We start from the raw sequence: 23,580 nt of genomic DNA on the forward strand, positions 1-23,580 counted from the left end.
GAAATGAATGAAAAATATGGTCATGAGATACAGACACATGGCAGAGCCCGTCGCTGATGACACACACCACAGCCTGGACTCTCAGACACATGCAGGGATCCCCACAAGGCCTTCGCTGTGACAATGTTTGTGACGTGTTTCTGACATCTGACTGTTTCAGATGGTACACAACAAAAGCATGTTCAATGCTTTGAAAAACGTGTTTGAGATGACTGCGAATAACCGGACTTCAGGAGTCTTAAATTTGAATCAGAAACGCCATAATTTAGTTTGTTTGATCTTTTCATGTAAATTGTCCCTCTGCTTTGGATGGAATTTTGTGTAAAGATGACATTGGGATTTTAGCTGTACTTCATGTCATTTACTGCTGCGTTCAAGTCATCCTTGGAGGTCAGGACTCGGACCTTGGTGCAATGTTTTCTCAGAGTTTCAGTGTTTGAGTCGTCAAGTCGGGGGGGAAATGACCGATATATTACAGTAACAACACTCAAATCAGCCATAACATGGGTCCATTTTTCAAATCGAAATTTTCTGATTCGAGCTCTCTGAGTTCACGAATAGGAATTTTGAGTTGGAAGGATGTTTCAGTAAAAATATACAAGTCGGAATACAGACGCTTTGAGCTCCGAGAATATAATATCAAAATGGTGATATCCCACAAATAAAGTAATAGTTGAAAAACACAAATGCCTGTTGTGCACTTCACAATTGAGGAGCAGGAGAAGTCATAATCCTATGGGGTGTATTTACTACTTAACTGTCTTATTGCAGAATTGTTGATTTATGGGGTAAAGCTAACTGGAGGCACTACTCTGTTGGAAATTCTGTTACTCAAATACATTTAAATCTGAGATTTGTTTTTACACTGTGAGCCAGTGTAATTTCTTTTACCTTGAAAATGTATTTAAATACAAAATACTGAATAACTGTATTCTGAATACCAACAAATAACACAGTGACCGTACCGTAATAGACTTACTCAAAATTTGTATTCTGCATATTATTTTTGGTACATGCTTAGTATCTTCTCAACACTGTTTACATTTGAGCAAGTGTCACTGTCGTGTCAAACATAGTTGTTTTGCAGTATTTTACTCACACTGTGCATCATTTGCAAATGGTCCCTGTTTTTTCCAATGACTGGACTATGTGATCTGAACTAATCCTTCTCAGAGCGATCACAGACTATCAGTCCCCACAGTATCAATCTATCCTGGGGCTCGGGTAATAGGCAATTATCATCTGACTTCTGAACACCCTCTGCATGTTCTGGTAAAGACTAGCGCTTAGCTTTTCTGTGCCTATGTAAATAACATGGATCTCAAGTCACAATCGATACAATAGTGTGTTATTATTGAGGACCTATTGTATTTTTATAGCTGATCTATTTTTGGTGTGTCTCAAGTACAGCCGAGAGCCAAATTTAGTTGAATTGGCTCAATCAGTAGTACTTTTTACAACAATTATTTATTTAATCTTCCTACATTTCTTTGCATATTTCTTTTGTCAACACCTGCACAGGTTCCCCTGAGAGGCTTTATTGTGGAATACTTCTTTCTAATTATGAGGCATACTGTAATGAAGAGAGCTCTAACCACTGAGCCACTCCTGCCCAAAGCACAAAGATCATGTGGCAAGGACAGGCTTTTGTTGTCTCAGTGAAATTCAGCTCGTTTCTAGAGCACAGATTTGGCACATGCTCAGAGTTGTACACTGTGGGTCACTAGTTCACTGTACCAGGACAGTCACATGAGCGCTGCCCCTGGCATGTGCTATATTTTCACAATCACCATATTGTTTGCATTTTGTTTTTATGTTTTAAAATTGTTTTTTGCCGATTTTGTTCTGAGAATTTGGTGGTACACTCCTATTTAAAAAGTAGAATTTAGCACTTATGCTACAACCGGGTACTCTGCATTTGTGAAAGATCAGCTGAAAGATCCAAGTTGAATCCAAGTGCTGACTTTTTTCAGAACAGGCCGTGTATTAGCAAGGCCCTAAACCACTGCACCACCAGTTACCACTGCTTTAAACCCTTCTTACTATATGAATGAGTTACATTTGACTTGTCTGTGAATATCCTTCCGCCTTAGTTCTATCCGTATGGGGGTTTCCTCAGAACCCTGATAAAATATTCATGATTTAAAGATTACGCAACAGACAACAAGCCACGGGTGGATTATCACAGATAAGTGTTTTTAAGTCTAATTTACGATGTAACCACGTCAGTATATACACAGAGTATAAATCTGTGTTTGCTAAAAGTTGTGTTTGTGTGTCAAGTCAATGGACCCTTTTTGTTCACTATGAACGTAAGACAATAAGTTATGGCCCCTATACATCCGATAACTACAACAATCAAACGACCCAATGATAAACCGGATCAACAAAACACACCTTGCGACGTGTCAGTTTTAGAGTAACTTGTATTTTGTATTTGGGAGACAAAGTTCAATGATATTTTTTCAGCCTTTAACATTTGCTCTTTCATTTTCTTCTTTGCCCCATTAGTTTGTCCTTTTTTACATAATTTTCCCTGTCACAACTTACACAGGTGTGAACAAGCAGAAAGTAATCAGATTACTCACATAACTTTACATGGCATTTCAATAATGTGATAACTCCAGAAATCAGAGAATGATGAGCTATTGGTCTGCATATAAACACATACCACTGATACGTATTTGTTACATATTTGAACACTTACTAAATACCAGAAACTACTTAATATGTATTCTTGTATATGGGGAAATTTTAGATAACCTGGATTCTCATGGGAAGAAGTTTTATCAACGGTTTTCATTTTTAAATTGTTGTAAAAGACAAACACTTTTTTGCACCGGCCTTCAATAACTGAGGAGCTGAGTTTGAAAAAAATGTGTTTGTGCTTGTTCCTCTCTTTTGTATTACTATGTTGCGTATGTTGCTCCTATGTGAAGGACTTTGGGACGCATTGGTTGTTGTAAATAAGCTGTTAAAAAAAAAACATTGGACCATGACCTAAATCTATAGCTTCAAGTTGAAAACAAGAAGAAGGCTACATCTTGACATTATAAATCCATGCAGAAATGTTGTGTTTGATTGTATCTTTGCTTGTTTTCCTATTTGACCTATTTGAGGATGTGTTTTTAGTGCCATTATTACCAGAGAGCCCACTCATTGTGTTTTGAAACAAGAGGTTGCGCCGAGATCTACTTTTAGAAAGCAGCTATTAAAGCCCTGCTCTGACCCAAGGCTGGTTAGAAAATGGGGCAAAACAACAGTAATAGTGCCATAACGAGAATGGACTTGTTGACAAAGCCTTATTACAAAAACACACTCAGATTCAAGTTGCTCTCACCGTTCAGTACAGCCCTTATGTTTTGTAGTGTAGGCGTTACTTAATTTATGGTCCTGCCTTTACTTATTTAAGAAATAGTTTAATTTTGATGTAAACTTTCTCCTTTCCAGCTCCTCTTCTGCCCCACTCAGACAGACTTGTTGTTTTGGTTTTAATTTCACTTTAATGCAGCCGACCAAAACAAAACATCACATGCTAGTCCACATAGAGAGATTGTAGTTTGCCATCTTTGCTGATCTAAAATGAATCATTTTACCTGGTACAGTTGAATACCTATAGCAGGGCTGTTCAACTTAATTTAACCAAGGGCCACATTTTTCGTATGAAATTGCTTGGCGGGCCTGATTTGGCCCCCGAGCATTATGTTGAATAGAACTCATGCTCAGAATTTGTGTTTTGTCGATACTTGGATTGGATTGGCACATCCTTGATTTTCTGATACACTGCCTAAGTGACTTAGCCGTTTTCTCTGCTTGATGCCAAGGATTTGACCCTTCTCAAACAGAGTGATATCTTTTCTATGACAACGAGATTTGTCTTTCCACATGGTTGTTTCAGAAAAGAGAAGCCACTCACTGCTGGGTTTAAATACCGTGTTGCTGCTGAAAGATCATCACCTGCAGCAATGATCCAATAGGAGGAGAGGACCTACTGTATTTGCTTAGTTGAATCCAAGAGGCAACTTTTTGGACAGACAATGTATAACTAGTAATTGTAGTAATCATGTATTTTCCTTGAGGGTTTTTTTAAGTGCACATGCTCTTCATCTTGTTTGTTCAAAGTATGAGAAAAGCTACATCTCTTATATTACAATAAAAAGACACACAAAAAAGAACATTGACACTTTACTATAGCCTTCCATTATCTAGTATTCAGGGACCTTCAAAGTAACCAGTGATTGCCCATAGAGATTTCACATTATTCCAAATCATAAATGTATATATTCATGCCCGTTAATCGATGTCATCTAGTGGAGAAGGGGTGTACTAACGCAGATTTGACTGTTCATGGCTAGACAGGATATTATTGGATGATGTAATTATTGGAATAAAGATCTTGATGTTCTGCTTTTTCTAGTAGTTTATATCTGGAACAATCAGTGAAAAGTTTAAGGGTAATAGTAATCAATTGAAGCACCATGATTCCCTGTTGAGGAGGCTTAATGTGGTCAATTCTGATTTAAATTGGCTGCTTCCTAACTTCCCCGCACGTATCTTGTGTCAGCCTGTTACAGTCAGTGGAAGTGTGTGTGCCCATGTGTTTCCCAGCGGGTTGCCAGAATCACACAGTCATTATCTGCCATCAAGAGCAGGCCGGACTCTTGACATTTATGTGCAAGATAATAAGGCTATTCACCGCTCAAGATCTTTGTCAAATTAAAGCAATTTGGTGCTTCATGTCACACCGGAAACACAGCAATTCTATGAGAACTTCAAAAATAAAAAATAAAGAAACATGTTTGCTCCTCTTCCCACTGTTGTCTATAAGTGACAACTCTTGTATGTTGACACTGATAGTAACTGATTTGTTTCTTGTACTGCTCTGATTTGGTTTTTCAGTCAGTCTGCCACAGGGCAGCTGTGGCAGCATTGGTGGCTTATTGCAATGTGCAGCGTCTTTTAAGTGTCTAGAGAAGCGCTTTATAAGTCGTATGAATTATTATAAAACAAAATTGCCTTCTATTTACTTTTTTGTATATTTACTAGAATGGCTGTCCATATTATTAATGGATTTACATGTTATATGTAAATATATATAACTATGTAAATTATATTATTCTGCTTGAAAGGTCTGACTGATATGCCTTAATAACGATAGAAGGTTATAATGGTTGTTGCTTTGTTTAATTTCTTGGTTAATAAAATAACTCATTATTTGTGAATCTCCAAGCCAAAAGATTCCCTCAACATATCAAAGCTTTTCTTTTATTGTAATTTTGTTTTGGTTTCTTAATGTGCCCAGTGTCCAAAAATAATGGTTAACAATGAAGTAAAATAAAACACCAGTTTTTCATTTGATTTTACAATCTGGTAAAAAAAAAACTTTTGTTTATCCAGACCTCAAATCTGAGGGCAGGGTTTGATCATAAGATGACCAGTTTAAGATTTTAACATATTTGTTTGTATATACAGTAGTTTGTATGTTTTGATCAGGTCATAGGCACAGATTTATACCAGGAGTTCTCACTTTCCTCCAAATGACCCAACCGTTTATCATCTGCCACGTCCAGACTACTCTTACAGTTACTCTTACTTGAGAAGTAGTTTCTACAAAATACTTTTTGTTATTGTTATTTTGGTCAGAAAATACATGAAACACATGCTGTAAAGACGCCGGATTGTAGCCATGGACTCATTTCCATCTGTCCTCACTCTCACAAACACACGCTCTCATACACAAGTGTACATGGACACTGGAAGCAAGGTGGATGAAGTGTCTTGTACAATAACAGTGTGCACTACCGTACCCCTGTGGCACCTGGTATTCCAGTGGTCTTCATACAAGTACTAACCGGGCCCATGTTGCTTAGTTTCCAAGATCGGATGAGATTAGGCATTGGCAAGTTGGTATGGCCACATTTTCACACTTTTACTACAACTGAGTACAACTGGCTTCTCTGCCTTACAATGGCAAGGGAAAATGTGTTGTGTTCTTGTTTTGCTTTGATCAGTAATATACCAAGGTTTGGTGGTTCACACCAAAACTGATAGAAATGACTGAGGCATAAAAACACAGAATGTCAAGGTGGTGTTCCGAACTACATGTCATGTATTCATACAGTTGGTTTTGAGAGGTGAAACTCAAGAGTCAAGAGAGCATGTGTAGTATTTTTTATTTTATTTTTATCTTCTGAGTGCTGGACTGAATTATAAGAGCCTCTTCACAAAATGCATGTGACACACTCCACACTCTCGCATAATGGTAGTGAGCAAGTATTTAAGCTTTCAGTACATTAATTCATTATATAGAGTTGGTGATGTATATAACTGTGTGCATGTGTAATTGAATAAGAAAAAAGGTAATGGTTGTATTTTTCTTTTATTCAAAAATAGTATGCTACCCAATATATACATACAGACCACATTTCTTGAGAAAAGTTTATTTGTGTCGTCTGTACTTGAACTTAGCACAGTAATAGTTATTGTAGTACATTTCTGGCTATAATGTTATTCTCTAGGACAAGGAATGACCCAATAACACTGTAGCATGTTACTTTTATGATATTTTTACCCCCACATTTTCCCAACTAATACTTGTATCCATGACAATGGAGGCAGTTGACAAGCGATGTTGTGTCCTAAGTGACAAGGGAAATGTTCTCAGTGCGTCCCATTCCCCTCCTCTTGTTCTGTGTTCTTTTCTCTTTAGTCATAAACAGACTTGGAACATACAGTCATCAGCAACACTGAATTCAAGTCACATGTCTAATGTAGACCTACATTTACCTCCGCAATCCTATTGTGAACACTGACATACTGCCTATATGGATAGCCATCAATTGCACCTTATCATGAATAGCCCACTTGTGATTTAGGGTATTATGTGTATTAAAGTTAGTTAGTTAGTTAGTTAGTTAGTTAGTTAGTTAGTTAGTCTTTAAAGGGGACATAAAAAATTGCAACTTTAATTAGATTTTACTTAATTACATCTGTAATATCTGCAGTGACCATGGCTGCTACTCTCTGCCACAGTGTAAAGTAGTATTCATGTGCTTTGTTCCAGTCTTCTGTAAAACTGTGGACACTAGATGGCACACTTTGTCTTCGTAACATATTTTCTGTCAGAGCAGAGCAGCATTGCCATCTAGTGATTTCACACTCTCTATGCACTTTGTCTTTTTGTACATACATTTATTTTACAACATCCCTTTAATAAGCCCATGCCTCTTTTTGAAGGTCATAACATACTTTTGAGTGAAATATTGTCAGAAGATTATAGCATGCTGTCGTTTTTGACATGGTATATACTTACATTTGAAGTTAAAGGTTTGCGCATTCAGAAAACCTGTTGCTGATGTGGTGAGCTGCTGTCGTAACATGGGGCTGCTGTGGTAGACTTTGAGCCTCAGCTGTTGTTATGAAGCAAGGACCAGCTTCTACAGACAGCTGCAGGAGCCCAAAGTACACGATATTACTGAACTCACTCAATTATTATACAGTTCGAGCTGAGAGTAGGAATTAAACTGTGCTGAGATAAAGGAGATTGAATAATAGATACAATAAATTAACAAACCTATCACTTCCTCCTATGCATCTTTCCCATCACTTTATGCAACTATATGGGAACCTGACAGTGGTAAACATGATAGTAGCATGATATCGTCACTAGAGGGTCCGTGTCCGCTATGGAAATATTCAGATTTAACACTGCAGTAGTTAACTTTTTTCTCCTAAATGAGGAATGTATTCATTTCTCCCATAAAATGAATTGCAAAAGCAGAACTTTTTAAGAAAAATCAAACTTGGTCATCTATTTAGAACACATTTTAGCTTTTGAAAGTAAGAAAGAGCCATGTTAGTCACTATATGAAGCTTTGGGATCAGAGCTGTGCTAGGGTTGTCCATCCTGCTTCTAACGCTGTGCTAGACAATAATGCATGTATAGTGATTGTAAATACCTACTGTGTTTCCTACTTTCATGGTTTTAAAACCAGGCAACCCAGCTTTACATTTTTCATTACATAAAAATGTATGGTTCCAAAATGTGCTATTAAGTTATCACCGTAAAATACGTACCCTTAATTCAGGTCTAACCAATCACCAAAGTATATCTAAAATGAGTTTATAGTGATTTGAGGATGAAAGCGGTCCTGCAGTGCCAACATGACTTGTGACGTGGGTAATAGGTGGAAAGTCCCACTAGAAATATTATACAACTAACAAGCAGACGAATATCACAATTTGTGTTGATTTAGTTAGCTTCATTTAGAAATGTGTCTTATGATGGCCAGGTCTTGTGGGCAGTGAGTGCATGGACTATAACATGGCACATGGGGTCTAGAATTATATTGAAAGTTTTTCTGGATCACATTCAAACGTGCTGACGAAGCAAGTCTAAACAGAGCAGAACAGTTGAAAGATGTGAACATGTGTGGAGTTCTCCTCTGGGCTGTCAGGAGGGATTAGGCCTGGATCCTCTTACACTCACACATGCAGGCCGGCCACAACACACCAGCTATATGATTACTACTGTTACATCAGTTTCATCATTTGTAAGAGATTACATTTTCAGGATCTTCACAATAAGTAACACTTCTCGTCTTGCAGTCCAGACTTGTGGCTGTATAGTTGATCTTATTTTTGCTTGTCTCATTCGGGGCTGTTGTATAGCTTTCTGAGGGGCCTACAACCATGTTTGAGGGCCCCTAATTGCTGCAGTGCAAATTGTAATCCATCATGATCCGTCCATGCCATAATCTATTCAACCAATTGAGCATACAATATGCAGTCGATAATTCATTTTCACAATCATAAACCATTTTATATCAGAATCGGGAAAATTATAATTGCCATTGTTAGTGAACATAATTCACAAACTAGGAGTTACGGTGCAAAATACAACAATGAATAGTAATAATAGCAAAATATATCAAATAAGGCATGCATAAGATCAGGAATTTACTAATACATTTTTAAAATTCTTATATTATGCCTAAAAATACTTAAAATACTTACTGCACATTTAAAATCCCCTGCATTATATCATTAATAACTAACATTTTAGTGTGAGACAGACAAAATGAAGATGTGGTGACACTTTCAAACCTTAAATAAATACAACTTGTTTGAATGATTCACATTGACTGCTGATCTGTGTCCCTCCTCCTGGTCTATGTTTCAATGTACAGGGTTAGGGTTAGGGTTAGGGTTAGGGTTAGGGTGACAAAAGGTTTGGACGCTTCTGATCTAAACTACAGCTCAGATAAATATTCAGCTTTGTGATTTCCAATGCTTCTTATAGTAACTTCTATCTGCTGTTCTTTTGAACCGTCCACATGTGCTTCCTCCCCTGCAGTGTCCGAAGCATCTTGTTCCAAGCAATATCAAAACACAGAGCAGCGCGAGGTTTGTTTTAAATACCTCCCAAACATCAGATCACCTGCACCTCGGATCATATGTACAGTGCACAGTCTTACGCCTATAGGCCATATACAGACAATAACAAAAAGAAAGTTTCTTGTTCTTGTTTATGAAGATGCCATGAAATGATTCTCCATTTTCTACAAGTCTCATTATGACCTTTGTAGGTTTGGCCAATTTTGTCCTATTGATTATTGTTTATCAAGCATATGACTAGTCAAGCTTTTTTAGTCAAATGTCTTTATTTAATTTCAGTTGAATTATTTTATATTTTTTCTTAAAAGTAAAGCAAAAGTATTTATTTTCATTTCGAACATGGAGATTATAGTTTGGCCAAAGGTCAAAGGTGACGCTCATTAGTTGCTGGAGTATTCTCTCTGGACTTGGCTACATTAGCACTTCTTGACAGGATTCTTTCTTTTAATGGTGTCTTTAAATCCAGTCACTCCAGATCATGTGACATATGGTTTAGGGCTAATATTAGTTTTATGGTTAACTGATTTTGAGTGGAGTGAAACACTGGTGTATTTACAGTCAACTGGCCAAAGAACTGAGGGGAGCGTGTACATTTAGCCATGAAGGACTTGAACTGAAAGTATATTTAAGGTTATGCAGCGTGTAACCCAGTTATAACGACACCAAAATGGTTATGTGATATCCACTGATGTTGGTTTTGAATACAAACCAAGACGTTTAGGCTTTGGAGGTTTTGGCCATTGGTCTTAATACATCTTAGTACAAATAATAGAACATTTTAGAAAAGTCAACATGGCCCTGTCAAACTGAATTGTGCTTTATCAGGGTAATTACTGCTTTTCCTATAAGGCTTTTATTATGGCTAAGATGGGGAGCAGCGCTAAGGTTAGCTCAGTTCTTTTTGTAATGCTCCATTCAAAGTTTCAAAAAGCTAAAATTGTATTAAATTTGCTAAATTGTCGACCTTTTTTTGTTAAATAATTACCATTTTTTTCTTAATTTTTGTCCGTCTTGTTTTTCCCCCTCTTTTTTCTTTCATTAGAAAAAAAATAAGAAAAAAAAGAAAATAGAAGATAGACGTATATATATATATATATATATATATATATATATATATATATATTTAATCCAGGTATTTAATATTCTGTTTCTAGATACAATTCCTAAGTATTCTTACCAGCACTGGCTGATTCTTATTTACAAAGACTGCTCAGCTAATGTAACGTTACCATGCATTTGCTTTGATATTGTTTTGATCATATATAACAGGACACATTTCCATAATATCCAAATAAATGACAGCTCACTGTGTTCATAGTCAAATCATCATAACTTTTAGACATTTATTATCCTACCTCTTGACGTCAATAAAATAAACAATTATCTGTCTGCAGTCTGAGCACACGGCAGTGATGTATAAATTGTGAAACATTATACTAAATACATTTCCACACTCAAACAGCTACAGCTTTCATTCAAACAATAAAACAATAAAAACCATACAAGACAGTATATTGAGTAAACAAACTCGTAACAATTTAGTTGCTCGATGTTCTCACACTTCTTTTTACAAGTGAGAAACCTGTTTAGGGATCTTTGGTGTTAACACGGTGTTTTAGAGCCAGGGGTCCAACACTATCAACCTCTGTTTCACAGTGTCATGACAGAAATGAGATGGGAGAAGAAAATTGGGCAAAAACAAGTCAAAAATAAAACAAAATCAACCTTTTTCATTCATTCTCACACACCTCTCCTGCTGGCCCCATATTGTTTTATCCTCTGACAATAGATTGGGTTACATAATGAAGCTCCATCCATATCAAAGGCCTGTAGCGGAGGGATGCACTGGGCTGGACTCCAAGCTCCTCCAGATTGGGCCAAAAGCACATGGGACAGTCCAACTCTCTGCGCCGTCATCCCACAAAGCAGATCGAGTGTGAGAGAGCCCACATGTGCTGCTGATCGTATGCATTAAGCAAACATCACAATGGTCACCTAATGTGTTGTGGTTTACGATTTTACAAGACTTTCTTTTCGGCCCAATACTGTAAAGAATGTAAGTTATAATGTAAGTTGTGGGTGCACTGTGTAACTTTTCATTGTGTAGGGTCTAACACCTGCTTGTCTCCATGGAGATGTTACTGTTTTGTCTAGAATGTTCAACAATATGGCATTAAAAGTCCAATTATGCTAAGTCGCCTCAAGAAATAAGTGGTAATAACGATTGTGTAATGCATGTTGCACAGCGCAAAATATTATCGTAAATGTCCGTGGGGTGGACCATGAAACGGGAAGAATCACACAACATGGGCCCTTAAAGCTTACTTATCTCTACACCACTAAGCCAAGTGTCTCATTTATATTACTTAATGTAGAATTTTTACAAAAAATGTACGAACAAAACACAAACTTCCATAAACTTCCATAAACTTGGTCACTTCTCGTCTCTCTGGCACAGACTCCTGCCTCGTCTCTGAAAGCTCCAACGCACTAAGTTAAGCGCGTTAAGAGTTTGTCGAACATTTCCATGTGAAATTGTGTTTTTAAAGTCACAATCGTAATATTTCTGTACAGATCTGTGGAGAAGCAACTCACAGTAATAATTTGTTTCTTACAATAAAACCACATGGAACTGAATAAATGTAATCTAAGTAAGTTTAAAGCCATAATGTTTGCAATAACTTCTCGATAGAACCGACTTTTTAAGGTCCAAAGGACACAGAATTCTGAAAAGTTTTGAGAAAAATATTTTGAATTTGGAAAGTACTCAAAATGTTACACGTATCAGGAAGCTGAATATAACCTTCCTTTCCTTTTTTTTCTATTTCATGAAAAAATTGTAACACATTTTGAGTTATAATTACACTAATATATAGTGCAAGACAAACACTTTTTTACTGCAGGACTAGGTCCAGAATCTGCAGTTACTTGTATGTTGATTAGAGAAGATTTGTGTATCTCATGTAATGTAACAATTTGAATAAATAAAACTGGTACATTACTTTTCATGCTTTATCTCTCTTATTTGAAAATTGTCACAGCTATCAAATTGATCAAGTATAAGATTGCAGATTTGTTTATTTACATTGTGCACACTTGTAGACGTATACCTAACAATCTTTAATGAAGTAAGCCATTTCTCTGGTATTTCATCAGTTAAACAGTAAAGAACAGCATTTTGCGTTAATCCTGGTTCGCACATCTACACTTGGGGTAACTACTTTGTCTTGGGTCTTGTCAAAATGGCCATGTTGAGCTGCGGTGGTCCCACTGCGTGCACTCACAGGTGTCCTCTGTGCCAGATCTGGTACATTTAAAACTTGGTCCTGCTGTCCGCGCCGCTCATCCTGCCAAGTCCCTCTCCAACAACAACAACGCGATCGCAGCACAGAACACTCTCCCTCCCTCCTTCCTTCCCTCCTTCCCTCCCTCCTTCTCTACCTGCTCCCCTTCTGTCCCGTCTTCTCTCCATACTTTGTGTCAAGTGTCTGCCTCTGCTTTTACCTATTTGTATTAGTAGGAAATATGTTCCTCCCACACGCCACATTCCAGGGTCTCGGAGGATCCCATGTGGAGGATTGTCTCGTTGGTGCAACTTGAGTGGGTGCGGGGGGCTTTGAAAAAGGGTAACAATGTGAGTGTGTGGGATGGCCTGCAATATGCTAATTCATCATTCACCGCCAGAAAATATGCTCTCCCATTGATATAAAACTCTACTCTACTTATTGGGATATGTTCATTGTTATGTTGAAACCTTCACAATAAAGATTGATAAGTAACATTTAGTTTTAGACCTTTTTAAACAATGATTTCCCCCATAGAACAGTTTTTAACTAAATAAACAGCCTGTTTCCTCTCAGACTTAATGTTATAATTCTTTAACACTGTGTAAATGGTGAAGGAAGACATAGCTAGAAACATTTAAAAAATGTACATACACCTTGTTTAGACAGGAAGTAACTAAATGCATATATGGTGCAGTTACTCTTTCAATTGGTGCTATTCAGAATACAGTTACTTTTAAATTAGAGGAATACATTATGGTATTTGATCATGAAATTTAGGCTACAAATTGCAATCTGAGGTTGTTTTAAATGTGCTTTATAAATACATTTTACATGGGCAAACGGTCAGAGCTCGGATTTAATCTCACATCTAAATCCATTTGCCATATTCCAGCAGAACAAATAGATAGTTTTGAAAATATAAAACTGATCTGAACAAATGCATCCTTGCTTCTATCATTGCTTAAATAGTCCAAAAAACTAACATCTTATTTTGGCAGAAGAAGTTCCCGCAATCCTGGCAACTCACAAAGGAGCAAAAGTGACATTTTAATAGTTGAAGATCCCAAGTGCCGGTTGTTCTGGTGTAACCACAGCACAGATCCGGGCCGTCTTTGATCAGCAGGAAGACAGGAAGTGTGAGGCTCAAGGAAAGATGGAGGGAGTACATGACGATGGAGGCCTGCCATAGTTCACCAAAAGCACAAAGCTGTGACAATAAAAAACACAGCCATACTTCCCAATCAACAAGTCCTAAAGCTGTGCAGGGAAGATGAGCAGCCATGTCGCCGCCACCACGTTCGCGACCGATATGTGCCAAGAGAAAGTGAAAAGGAGTGAACAAATGAAAAAATAAAGTGAAAGACTGTGGACAACTGTTCAGAGAATGCACAAGCACCAGATGTCAAACTGTAAATGAGCTGTATGTGTTTGGACCATTGTGTGTATATTGTGTGAGCACCTGTGACAACTTAAAGTAGCTCCTTCTTTTGAAGCTGAGGTGAATATCAATATATACTTCTATGTACTCATCCCCGAGCATGCTTGTAGTTTGCAGTTGTTGTAGCACAAATATTGGCAATAAGTAGAGTGAGTACTGGGCCGTTTGCAGGCTTAGTTGGAGTATTGTACAAGTAGTTGCATTCATAGTATAGAATGGTTAGAAAATGCTTTAGTGGTAAAAGTAACAGTAATATAAATAGTAGTTGTAACTGCCAGAAAGTTTTGAGTAACATAGCTGTGGTTGAAGCTGAACTACATTTGGATGTACTACAAGTGTTGGACTTGAGACATTTGGTTCATTGTAAACTGCATTATCGCTCTAAAACTGATGATAACCATTGACTTCCTGTTCAAAACTGCCTCAAGTCAATAATATAAAAGCGTATTAAGTCACGTATATGCTTTTGTTTTAGTGACATTTTAGAACCCTATATGTATCACTATTAGTCTTAATTTTTTAAATAATCACAACATTGTACAGGGATGTGGGCGGGGTAGTTTACTCAATAACTTTGAGTAAACTAATGATGGGGAAACATTGTTATATCAAGGTTAAAATTTCCTCTTTAAGTTCATATAAGCATTTAAATATACTCAAATTATACACCAACAACGTTAATTTTGTTATAGCAGGATTGAATTTGGGGATTTTTTTTTTCACTTTTACAGGCAATTACTACAAATGATACAGTTTATGTTTATTCATCTGTATTAAAGTAAAACTAACCAAAACAAAGCCCAAAACACGAAGCTGAAAGTTTTCCTCATGAGAAAACGAGTATAAGAAATGTGACCCTGTCTCACTTCCCCTCGTGCTGTAATCCACCTCCATCTGGCAACAAGCAGGTTGAACTTTCTTCTTCTTCTTTTTTTTACACACAAAAAACTGTATTAAACATCTTTTTTTTCTCAATCCTCAAGTACTCAGACGTATTGGCATCACGATAGTCCCTCAATCTGTTCAATTTACAGTATATATGAAATGGTGGCGTTGTAATAAATAGATCTAACAGATATTGCAGATTAAATAAGTGCTAACATTACAACATATTATGCTACTACTGCAACTTGTTTAGATTAGCGAGATGTATTGTCATCAGTTAATCGTTTGTTTAGGATTTAAAAAGTAATGATCCAGGAAGTAATTTATTTCTTGCAGTTAGAACAAACTCAGCAATGATTATCTCAGCGCAGGATGAGTCGCGGGTATCTGGTGGATGTAGGCCAGACGAGAACCATGCTTTATGTCCACTTCATTTCACTTGCAAATCAGCGGCACATTCTCTGAGTCTTCACAGCTCCCGGCTCTCTCCGCTCTCCCCTGAGTCAGCCGGACTATTACCAGGCAAGTTTTCCCATTCCCAACGTTTGGAAATGGTCAGTAAGAGGCCAAGCACTGGATGCACCTAGGTGAATAAATTTTCCCTGCAGGATTTGTTCAGTTCATCTACTTTTACAACTCCATATGGCAGATGGGAAGTAGGATAAGTAGACAATACCTCTGTAGCAACAAAGAAAACTGACAGAAATGACAAACTCATACTACATTAATTGACATACATTTATTATCTTTCTATTATAATGGTTCTATAATGGAAGAGAGATGAAAAATGAGCACTGATTGACAGTTCAAATAAAATATCCTTTATTTTGTTTGGTAAAAATAACTCTAAATGGTTCAAACCCATGATTAGGTTTTTCAAAATATATTGTACACATTAATCGAATACCAGGTATCGCTTCAGAACTGATATTTAATCAATTTATTAATTTGTTCTTATTTTAGTTTGACATTTTTCTTTTCCTTTAGTCAAACATTTTTGTTTTTACGCAACTGTTTAAATGAAATGTACTCATTTATTCCACTGTATTATATCGTATGTCAAGGTTGAGTTTTGCATTGTGTTGTTCTGAATTGATCTAGTATGTAAAAATCCCTACTTTGCATTCATTCATCCGCTTATTCATTCATTCCGATACGTCCTACATTGCATTCCACACCAATTGCAGCTATTTACAGTATAGGGCTTTTGTACTGGCCCAACGAGAAACTGTGGGCGAGTTCCAAGGAAACAAGACCCAAGCACCCTGAAGAGCCTTTTTGCCTCACTTTTATTCACTCCTGTTATTTCTCAAGAGTTCCTCCTGAAACTATTTGGCAAACACAGTGAAAAAAAAAAAGACTTTGAGGGAAGAAAAACAACAAGTCGTTCTTGAGCCACCCACACCCCATCTGCTGTGGTATTATCTCCTTTTATTATCTACAGATTATGATATGATTTCTGCTTCTGCTAATGCTAGAGCTTGCAGTCAAAGTGTTTTTTTTGGTGATACGAGACAGTGATGGGGAAAGAATCCATCCCTTGCCCTTCTATTTTCTGTTCAATTAATTCCTCTCCGGATAAAAGGACACAATGGGGCCCTTGACCACATAATGAATCATTCAGATTCAGCATCGCGGCCCTGGCACTTGGCTTCTACCCGCCGGTGGTTGCTGGCATGCAGGCTTGTGCCAGCCAAACCAGTCTACCAAAATCAACGTAAACTATTGATGGCAAAAAGTGCTTCACGGCAATTCCTATTTAATATTAAACATTTTCATTTAGCACAATTAACACAGTTCCTCGTTTACTGCTTCCTTTCAAGTGTAGTTGGATCAACTTACAGTTTTCATTGTATATGCATTTGTAATTGAAATTCACTTGAACAATATGACAAATGCGACAAGTTTCAAGTTTCATATTTATTTAAAAAAATGGACAGCAAATTGGTTAGATGTGCATATGTGAATGCATGTTAATACAACAGCAATAATTTTCACAGCCTCTTAAATTTACAATAATATTATACAGACAGATAAGACGGTATTTGTGAATAGAAATGTTACCTAATTCACATCATATTGAAAGCCAATGTGGTAAAGTTATCAAAAATCTGAGCTCTGTTGTGGGTTTACCGGGGTTACTGTGACGCCGACAGTAAATACATTTTTTTCAATACTGACAATGTGTGGTCGAAAGGCACAGATGTCTTGTGCAAGACTGCAACATTAAATTGGCACTTGATGGTTAATGACACAATCTCCAAGACGTCTCCTTTTATGTTTCTGGTGCTCAGTAACATCACATAGTAAACAGATACAGTTCGACGATCATTAGTCTAGATTAGGTCATGGGATCTGTAGTCTGCGGACGCATCACACTTTCATTAGATGTATGTATATTCTCATGTCGAGTGTGCACATGTACAGGAGGTCCAGCTGACATGTCACTCACACACTCTGGTGTTACTTTACCCCATTTCCTTTAACCCCAGATCATGACTAATTGCAATTTGCCAAGCATAGCTGTCAGACACCTGTTTTGTCCTGTGCACGTCAATTGGTCCTACTCTGGTTTATTGCAACATGGAATGGAGATGTTATAAAAAGCCGGAATGATGCGTAGATCGACTGCCCATCATTAGCTTGTTTTCTGATAAACCAAAACAGCATTCCAAATAATTAAATCCACACAATATGTATCTGTGCAGTAAAAACAAGAAGAGAAAACTTAAGACTTTATGCCAAAATGTCACTGCAAAATTATTATGAGCAATTTAGTCAAGACAGAAAGCAAATGGTCTTTAGTATACCATAGAAAAGGACATTGTCCATAGCATGTCCATATGGATGTCCGTCTGCTTCAGTGCAGACACAAGCCAAACTGGTCCCCACTGCTTTTTCCTGTAGCTCAGGTCTAAGACCACAGTCTGACTGATGTGAAGGACGAGGATGTAGGAGACGTGTCCTCATGGAGGAGTCTGGCTCAACAACACAGTCCTCATCAAAAGTACTGTGTTCATATAACTTTGTATAAAATCAGCAGGCACTTGTTGAGAGTTCATGGCCTACCACCATTGTCTGCTCCCTCATTAGTAGTGCATTGATGTCAGTGAGTGCTGGTTGTGGCCTTTAAGGCCGGGACAGAGTGGTGTAGACGGGCTGCTCCCAGCTGGAGGCCGTGGGGCTGTGGCTGGGGGCCATGGACAGGCTGTTCAGGATGGGGCTGCTGTAAGGCCTCCTGGAGGAGTGGAAGTATGGGTACTGGTACAACGTGGAGGGGTATCCAGAGTAAGGGTTGTAGTAGTTAGAGCTTTGCAAGTCGGTATAGTCACACTGTGAGCTGGAGAAGGAGGCAGAGGCAGCAGAGATGCTGGATGAGCCAGAGGGCTGACCGTTGTAGGAGAACTCTGAGTGAGAGGGAGAGTGCTCACTATAGTGGCTGGGACTAAGCTGCTCTGTTTTTATGTGGAGCCGGTGCTGTCCCCCGTCACCTGCTGATGGAGCAGGGGGAATGGTGCTCTTACGGCTCCACTGTGAGGCATTAACATAAGAGGAAGTGTATGGAGAACCTGCAACCTGACTGTGATCTGAGGGGAGAGCAGAGGCTAAAGCATGGCCGTTCAGGGGCAGGTATTGGTCAAACTCATGCACGTCAAAGGTCTCCATGTTACTGATGACATCAGTGCTGAGCTCAGAGATGTCCACGTTACTGAAGTCTATGTTCTGCCGGTCCACCAGGCGACGGCCTTCATGCTTCAGATCTGACTTGACTCCATGGTGAAGGTCTGTTTTGGGTGTTGTGGGGGGTGTGGGAGGTCCATGAGGCTGCCCTGTAACAGGGAGTAATAAAGGTCAGAAACACAAAAACAAGAAATGTCTGATACAAGAACATGAAAGTTCCCGCATAAAGTGAGCATGTGCTTCTTACCTGTGTGCTCCACATGATGATGTCCGTCTGTGAGGCTGCCCAGTCCCATGCCTGGCTCTGCCTTGTACATGTGATGCAACTCGGGCCCAGTGTCTGAGTCGCTCTGACCAGGCTTCAGGTTCTTCCTTCTGCGAGGTTGGTACTTGTAATCTGGATGGTCTTTCTTATGCTGAACCCGCAGCCTCTCTGCCTCATCAACAAAAGGCCTCTTTTCACTCTCTGACAGCAAACTGTTGATTCAAAATATATGCATTATTACTTAGTATTATTATTCTTAATAAACAATTTGTTGAACTTATTATTAGTCAATGACTTCACAATTTGCTAATATTCATATATGTTATGGAAGGGAAAGAGTTGGAGTTTAATTACCGCCAGAGTTTGCCGAGGGTCTTGCTGAGCTCCGCGTTGTGCAGATGCGGGTACTGATCGGCCAGTTTCCTGCGCGCAGCCTGAGCCCAGACCATGAACGCGTTCATGGGTCTCTTGACGTGCGGCTTGTTCTTCAGTGAGCCGTTCCCTCGCACAGGCATGGGCACAAGAGACCAGTCATATCCTTTAAGAACCTGAGACACCGCGTCCCTGATGCACGCCGGAAAGCGCTCATCGTCCTCCACGTCCAGCTTCTTCCCCATTCCGCCGTGCAGGGAGCCCTGGCTGTCCGAGCCCGCGGGAGAGAACGGAGCATCGGAGTCGGACTCGTCCTGGGACAGCGAGCTGTTCGAGCCCGTGGGACTGCACGGCTGCTCGCTCAGACACTTGTCATGATCCTCCGACATTTTCAACATTTTGTATTCAAGTTCTAATGGAAATCCAAAAGTAGCTGAAAAAACTTACATCAAACTGTACACTACACCGCGGCTTCTCTTTTACGCACAAAGCGCGTTATTACGCACTGTGCGCAACAGTAAATTCCACTTAGAAGAGGAGTAATAAGGTCCGTTTGTGATCCTGGAGTTGCTCCCGTGTGTTTATAGAAGTGATCTATAGAAGTGAGCTGTGATGCGCTGTCATCGGAGGTGCGCGAGCCCAACTTGTGCTCTAACTGTGCGCATTATCCACACGTTACCGCAACTTGACTCGGAGCCTGCGGATGGTCGCTCCACCTTGAGCCTGCCATTGGCTGGAAAAACAAATACTGTCTTCTTATTGGTTAAGCATTATGTATGATAATACAGTTCCGGGATTTTTCCCCGTCATTTCAACCACATCCACACTTTTGCTCTAAGTCCCTGTTTGGAACCAGATCACATGTGAATTAATCCTAGTTTTTTTGTTTTCATATATTCATCACTGGCTCAATAAACATTTTTAAAGATAAAAATGATGAATGGCCTAAAAACAGAATATTCAACAGTGTTAGTGAAATAAGAATCACAGTAAAACATTCTACCTATTATAATAAATTAATTAATAACTATGCTGCAGGAAGGAGCAGAGTCCTCATTGTGCCTTTTGCTGGCCACTTCATTTGGTTCTGGTTTTATCCTTGTTTAGCCATATTTTTGTTTCAAATTGTTGGACTGGATAGGCTTGGTGTAAAAATGTGTTTAAGATGCTAGATGGCTATGGTGATATATGGTGAGGCTTGGTAGAAGTATTAAAACTTTCTTCGATACACATTCACTCAAACTTCATGGAATAAAATCAGGAAGGATGGTTTGTTATATGGTACTATGTGTTTTTTATCAGCACACGAATGGAAATTGTTAAGCTATTGTAAATTCTGAACATTTAACTACTGAATTTTATCAGTCTCTTTAAAATGTTTCTTTTTCTTTTTCAAATCGTGACCTTCATAATAAAAACTGTTGGCATTCGCAACTCAAAAAGACAAAAAGTAGGCTACCTGCAAATGATTAAGTAGCTTTATATTTGGACATGCTAGATAGGACAACAAAGGAATGTACATCTACCTCTGGCAAGGCAAACAAATTAAAGTTATAATAAACACATTAGTTGTAAAGTTGTAGTATTCACGTTTCACTTCTGTAAAAGGTGATCACAAAGTTTGTTTATTTTTCAATTTGTTGTATTTTTTATGAAGATATTATCCAATATACCGCCACTTCTTTAGGTTCTTTGCTCTTCTATTAGAACTTAGTATGTTTATAAAGACTAATCTGATACATGAGAACAAACAGGGGAAACTGGGGAGTCTGGCGCTGCTCTTTGATGCCAAATTAAATGTGGGGGAGGGGGGATCACCCAGGAACCGATGTACTATTGTATTATTATACTGTCACTGCTTCTTGCATTTTATTATCTAGAGCATGACAAAACATATAGCCAAAATACATTTACTGAGAGATGAACCAGAACCAGACATGAATTGCTTTGTTTCAGTGACTAGAAATCAGTGGCAACAGCTGTAAAATAAAGCGAGACATCGACAGGTTTTGGAGAGGTTTGGCTGAGGAAGGAGCTGCGCGAGCTGATGCCAATATATAGCAGCCGTTGCTCGTGTTGTTAGTACGGTCACTCCACCACTTTGAATAGTTAACAAAATGAATTAATGACTGCTTTGCAAATTGTATTTACATTCCGAACACTTGCATATGAATATATTACTAAAATAATTTGACTGTCAATCAAAACCAAGGCAGCGGCTCAGTGAAGTGTGTCGTCGCGTGAGTCGGGGTACACTTGGCAAACAGTGCCACGGGTTGTTGCCATCGCTCTCACCCAGATGAGTCCACGGCCCGGCCACATGTGGAAGCTGCTCCCATCCACTAACAAGCACCGTTTCAGCCTTCACCACATCAGGAGCACCGTATCTCTGGTTTCACACACTGTAACGCAGAGGAATGGAAGCTGAATTTACAATTACAATACATTTACTGGACAATTCAGCGGCAAGAATGAAAGATATAAAGAGGAAAATCTGGTACATCAGGGTCCTAAAACTCATATTAGACTGCTCATTTGCAGATTTGGTGTTGAATTATGAATAAACTCTATTATTCATGTGCTATGAGTCAAATACATAACAGATTGACAAAATAAACTGATAAGAAATGTAACTAAAACCATCTGAGCATTGACAGTTACAAAGTACCTTACACAATAAATACAATAAAAATGCAACAACCTCATAGATGCTTTAAAAGACGTTAAAAAAAACATAATTAAATTCTGTAATGGAGGCAAACATGGAGGAACTGGGATTAATCTCAAAATATCCCCAAATATGAAAAATCAAGCTTTGGCTAATGTGAGTGATATCAGAGCCTGGTTTAAAGACTTTTACAACAGTATTTTGTAGTATTTGTTCATGTAATTGGAGATTATATCACAAGAAATAAAAATCCAGATTTTTAGATTGTACTAGACAAATAGTACATCAATGTTTTATAATCCTGGTGTAAAATATTTGTCCAAATAATTACATTAAAAACGCAAAAACTGGGCTGTAAGTTAAAAAATAAGATATAAGTGACTGTATGTAATAACTATAGCATTAAAACACTTAAAATATTTTTTTAAAAGCTAAAAACTATACATCAACAATATTTCTTGATCATAATTGAACTTGAAAAATAGATTTTGTGAATTGTTGTAGATAATGTTTTTCTGCCCCTCAGAGCAGCAGATTCACTCGCAGAGAAAAGCAGACATGTGCTAAACAACAATGGAGCGTTCAGCGTGGTCAAAATGGAGTTGTGGTGAGTTCTGATTTGTCATTTTATTTATTTTTGTGCGGTGTTTGTCACCACAAGACGATATAGCCTCATTTTAAGTCTTACAAAAGACGGTCATGGTACTTGGTAAAGCCACGAAAAAGACAACTGAAAATGTGCGCATTTATCACATTTATTTTAATTTGTTTAAGACCTGGATTGAATTTGATCATACCTCATTTTACTGTGAATGTAAGTAACTTATGTTAAAGAAGAGGTAGGCTTACATGTTTGCACATTAGCCTCCATACAAAAGGCTTTTTAGTAAAATTGGCTTTATTTTTTACAGAACACAGAGTGAGAAGAACACTTTGTAAAAGAGGCTGAAGATGTCGAGCATCATCGATGAAGATGCTGATGTCATCATTCAGACATCAGGTCCTTTGCTGTAGTGACTTATGGACAATGTAAGTGACTTCCCAACTATCTTTGCTCTCTTTTTTTACCTCAGTTTACACCCTCAACATGCAAATAGAAGAATGCTTTTGGAAACATTAAAATATATATAATGACTCCTAATACTGTGTTCATAATGTGTAAATGATGTGTAAAGCTTATTGTATTATTATAAAGCAAAGGTGCACTCATAATTATAGTCGATATGTTCAACAAACTTTATTGCCGCAAATAATGTAAGAACAGGCAAAACTTTGTCTTTAGAACAGGTTTAGATTGTAACTCTTCTCTTGTGCCATATATGACTCAACTTTAAGTATAAGGCAACTGGCCTTAGCCTTTTTGACTTCATCAAGCAAGTAAATGTGCCAACAACTGATGGGAAGAAGATCTTGACACAACTCTCATTACTTTTTATTATTTATTATTTCATATATATATGTATATATATTTGTATTTATTTTTGATTTTTCGGCGATTTGAGAACTCAGGCGGAAGTGCGCATGCGCCCTCCCCTGTGCGGACTGATACAACACACACGTGCGTTTGTTTATTAGCGCAATGGAGCGC

General features: G+C 38.1%; 1 protein-coding gene across 1 annotated transcript; it reads right to left on the reverse strand.

Moving 5' to 3' along the window:
- Window positions 1-16,908: 16,908 nt before the first annotated feature.
- On the reverse strand, window positions 16,909-19,935 carry LOC140358449 (transcription factor Sox-8-like). Its single transcript, XM_072443291.1, has 3 exons — window positions 19,307-19,935; window positions 18,935-19,164; window positions 16,909-18,836 (listed from the first exon to the last, which is right to left on the reverse strand). The coding sequence occupies exons 1-3, from the start codon at window positions 19,720-19,722 to the stop codon at window positions 18,136-18,138; spliced, it is 1,347 nt and encodes a 448-aa protein (XP_072299392.1). The 5' UTR covers window positions 19,723-19,935; the 3' UTR covers window positions 16,909-18,135.
- Window positions 19,936-23,580: the final 3,645 nt, after the last annotated feature.

Source organism: Eucyclogobius newberryi, unplaced genomic scaffold (genome assembly GCF_026437365.1).
Source record: "Eucyclogobius newberryi isolate DKJ021-1_F unplaced genomic scaffold, fEucNew1.0.hap1 SCAF_13, whole genome shotgun sequence".
NCBI classification, from domain to species: domain Eukaryota; kingdom Metazoa; phylum Chordata; class Actinopteri; order Gobiiformes; family Gobiidae; genus Eucyclogobius; species Eucyclogobius newberryi.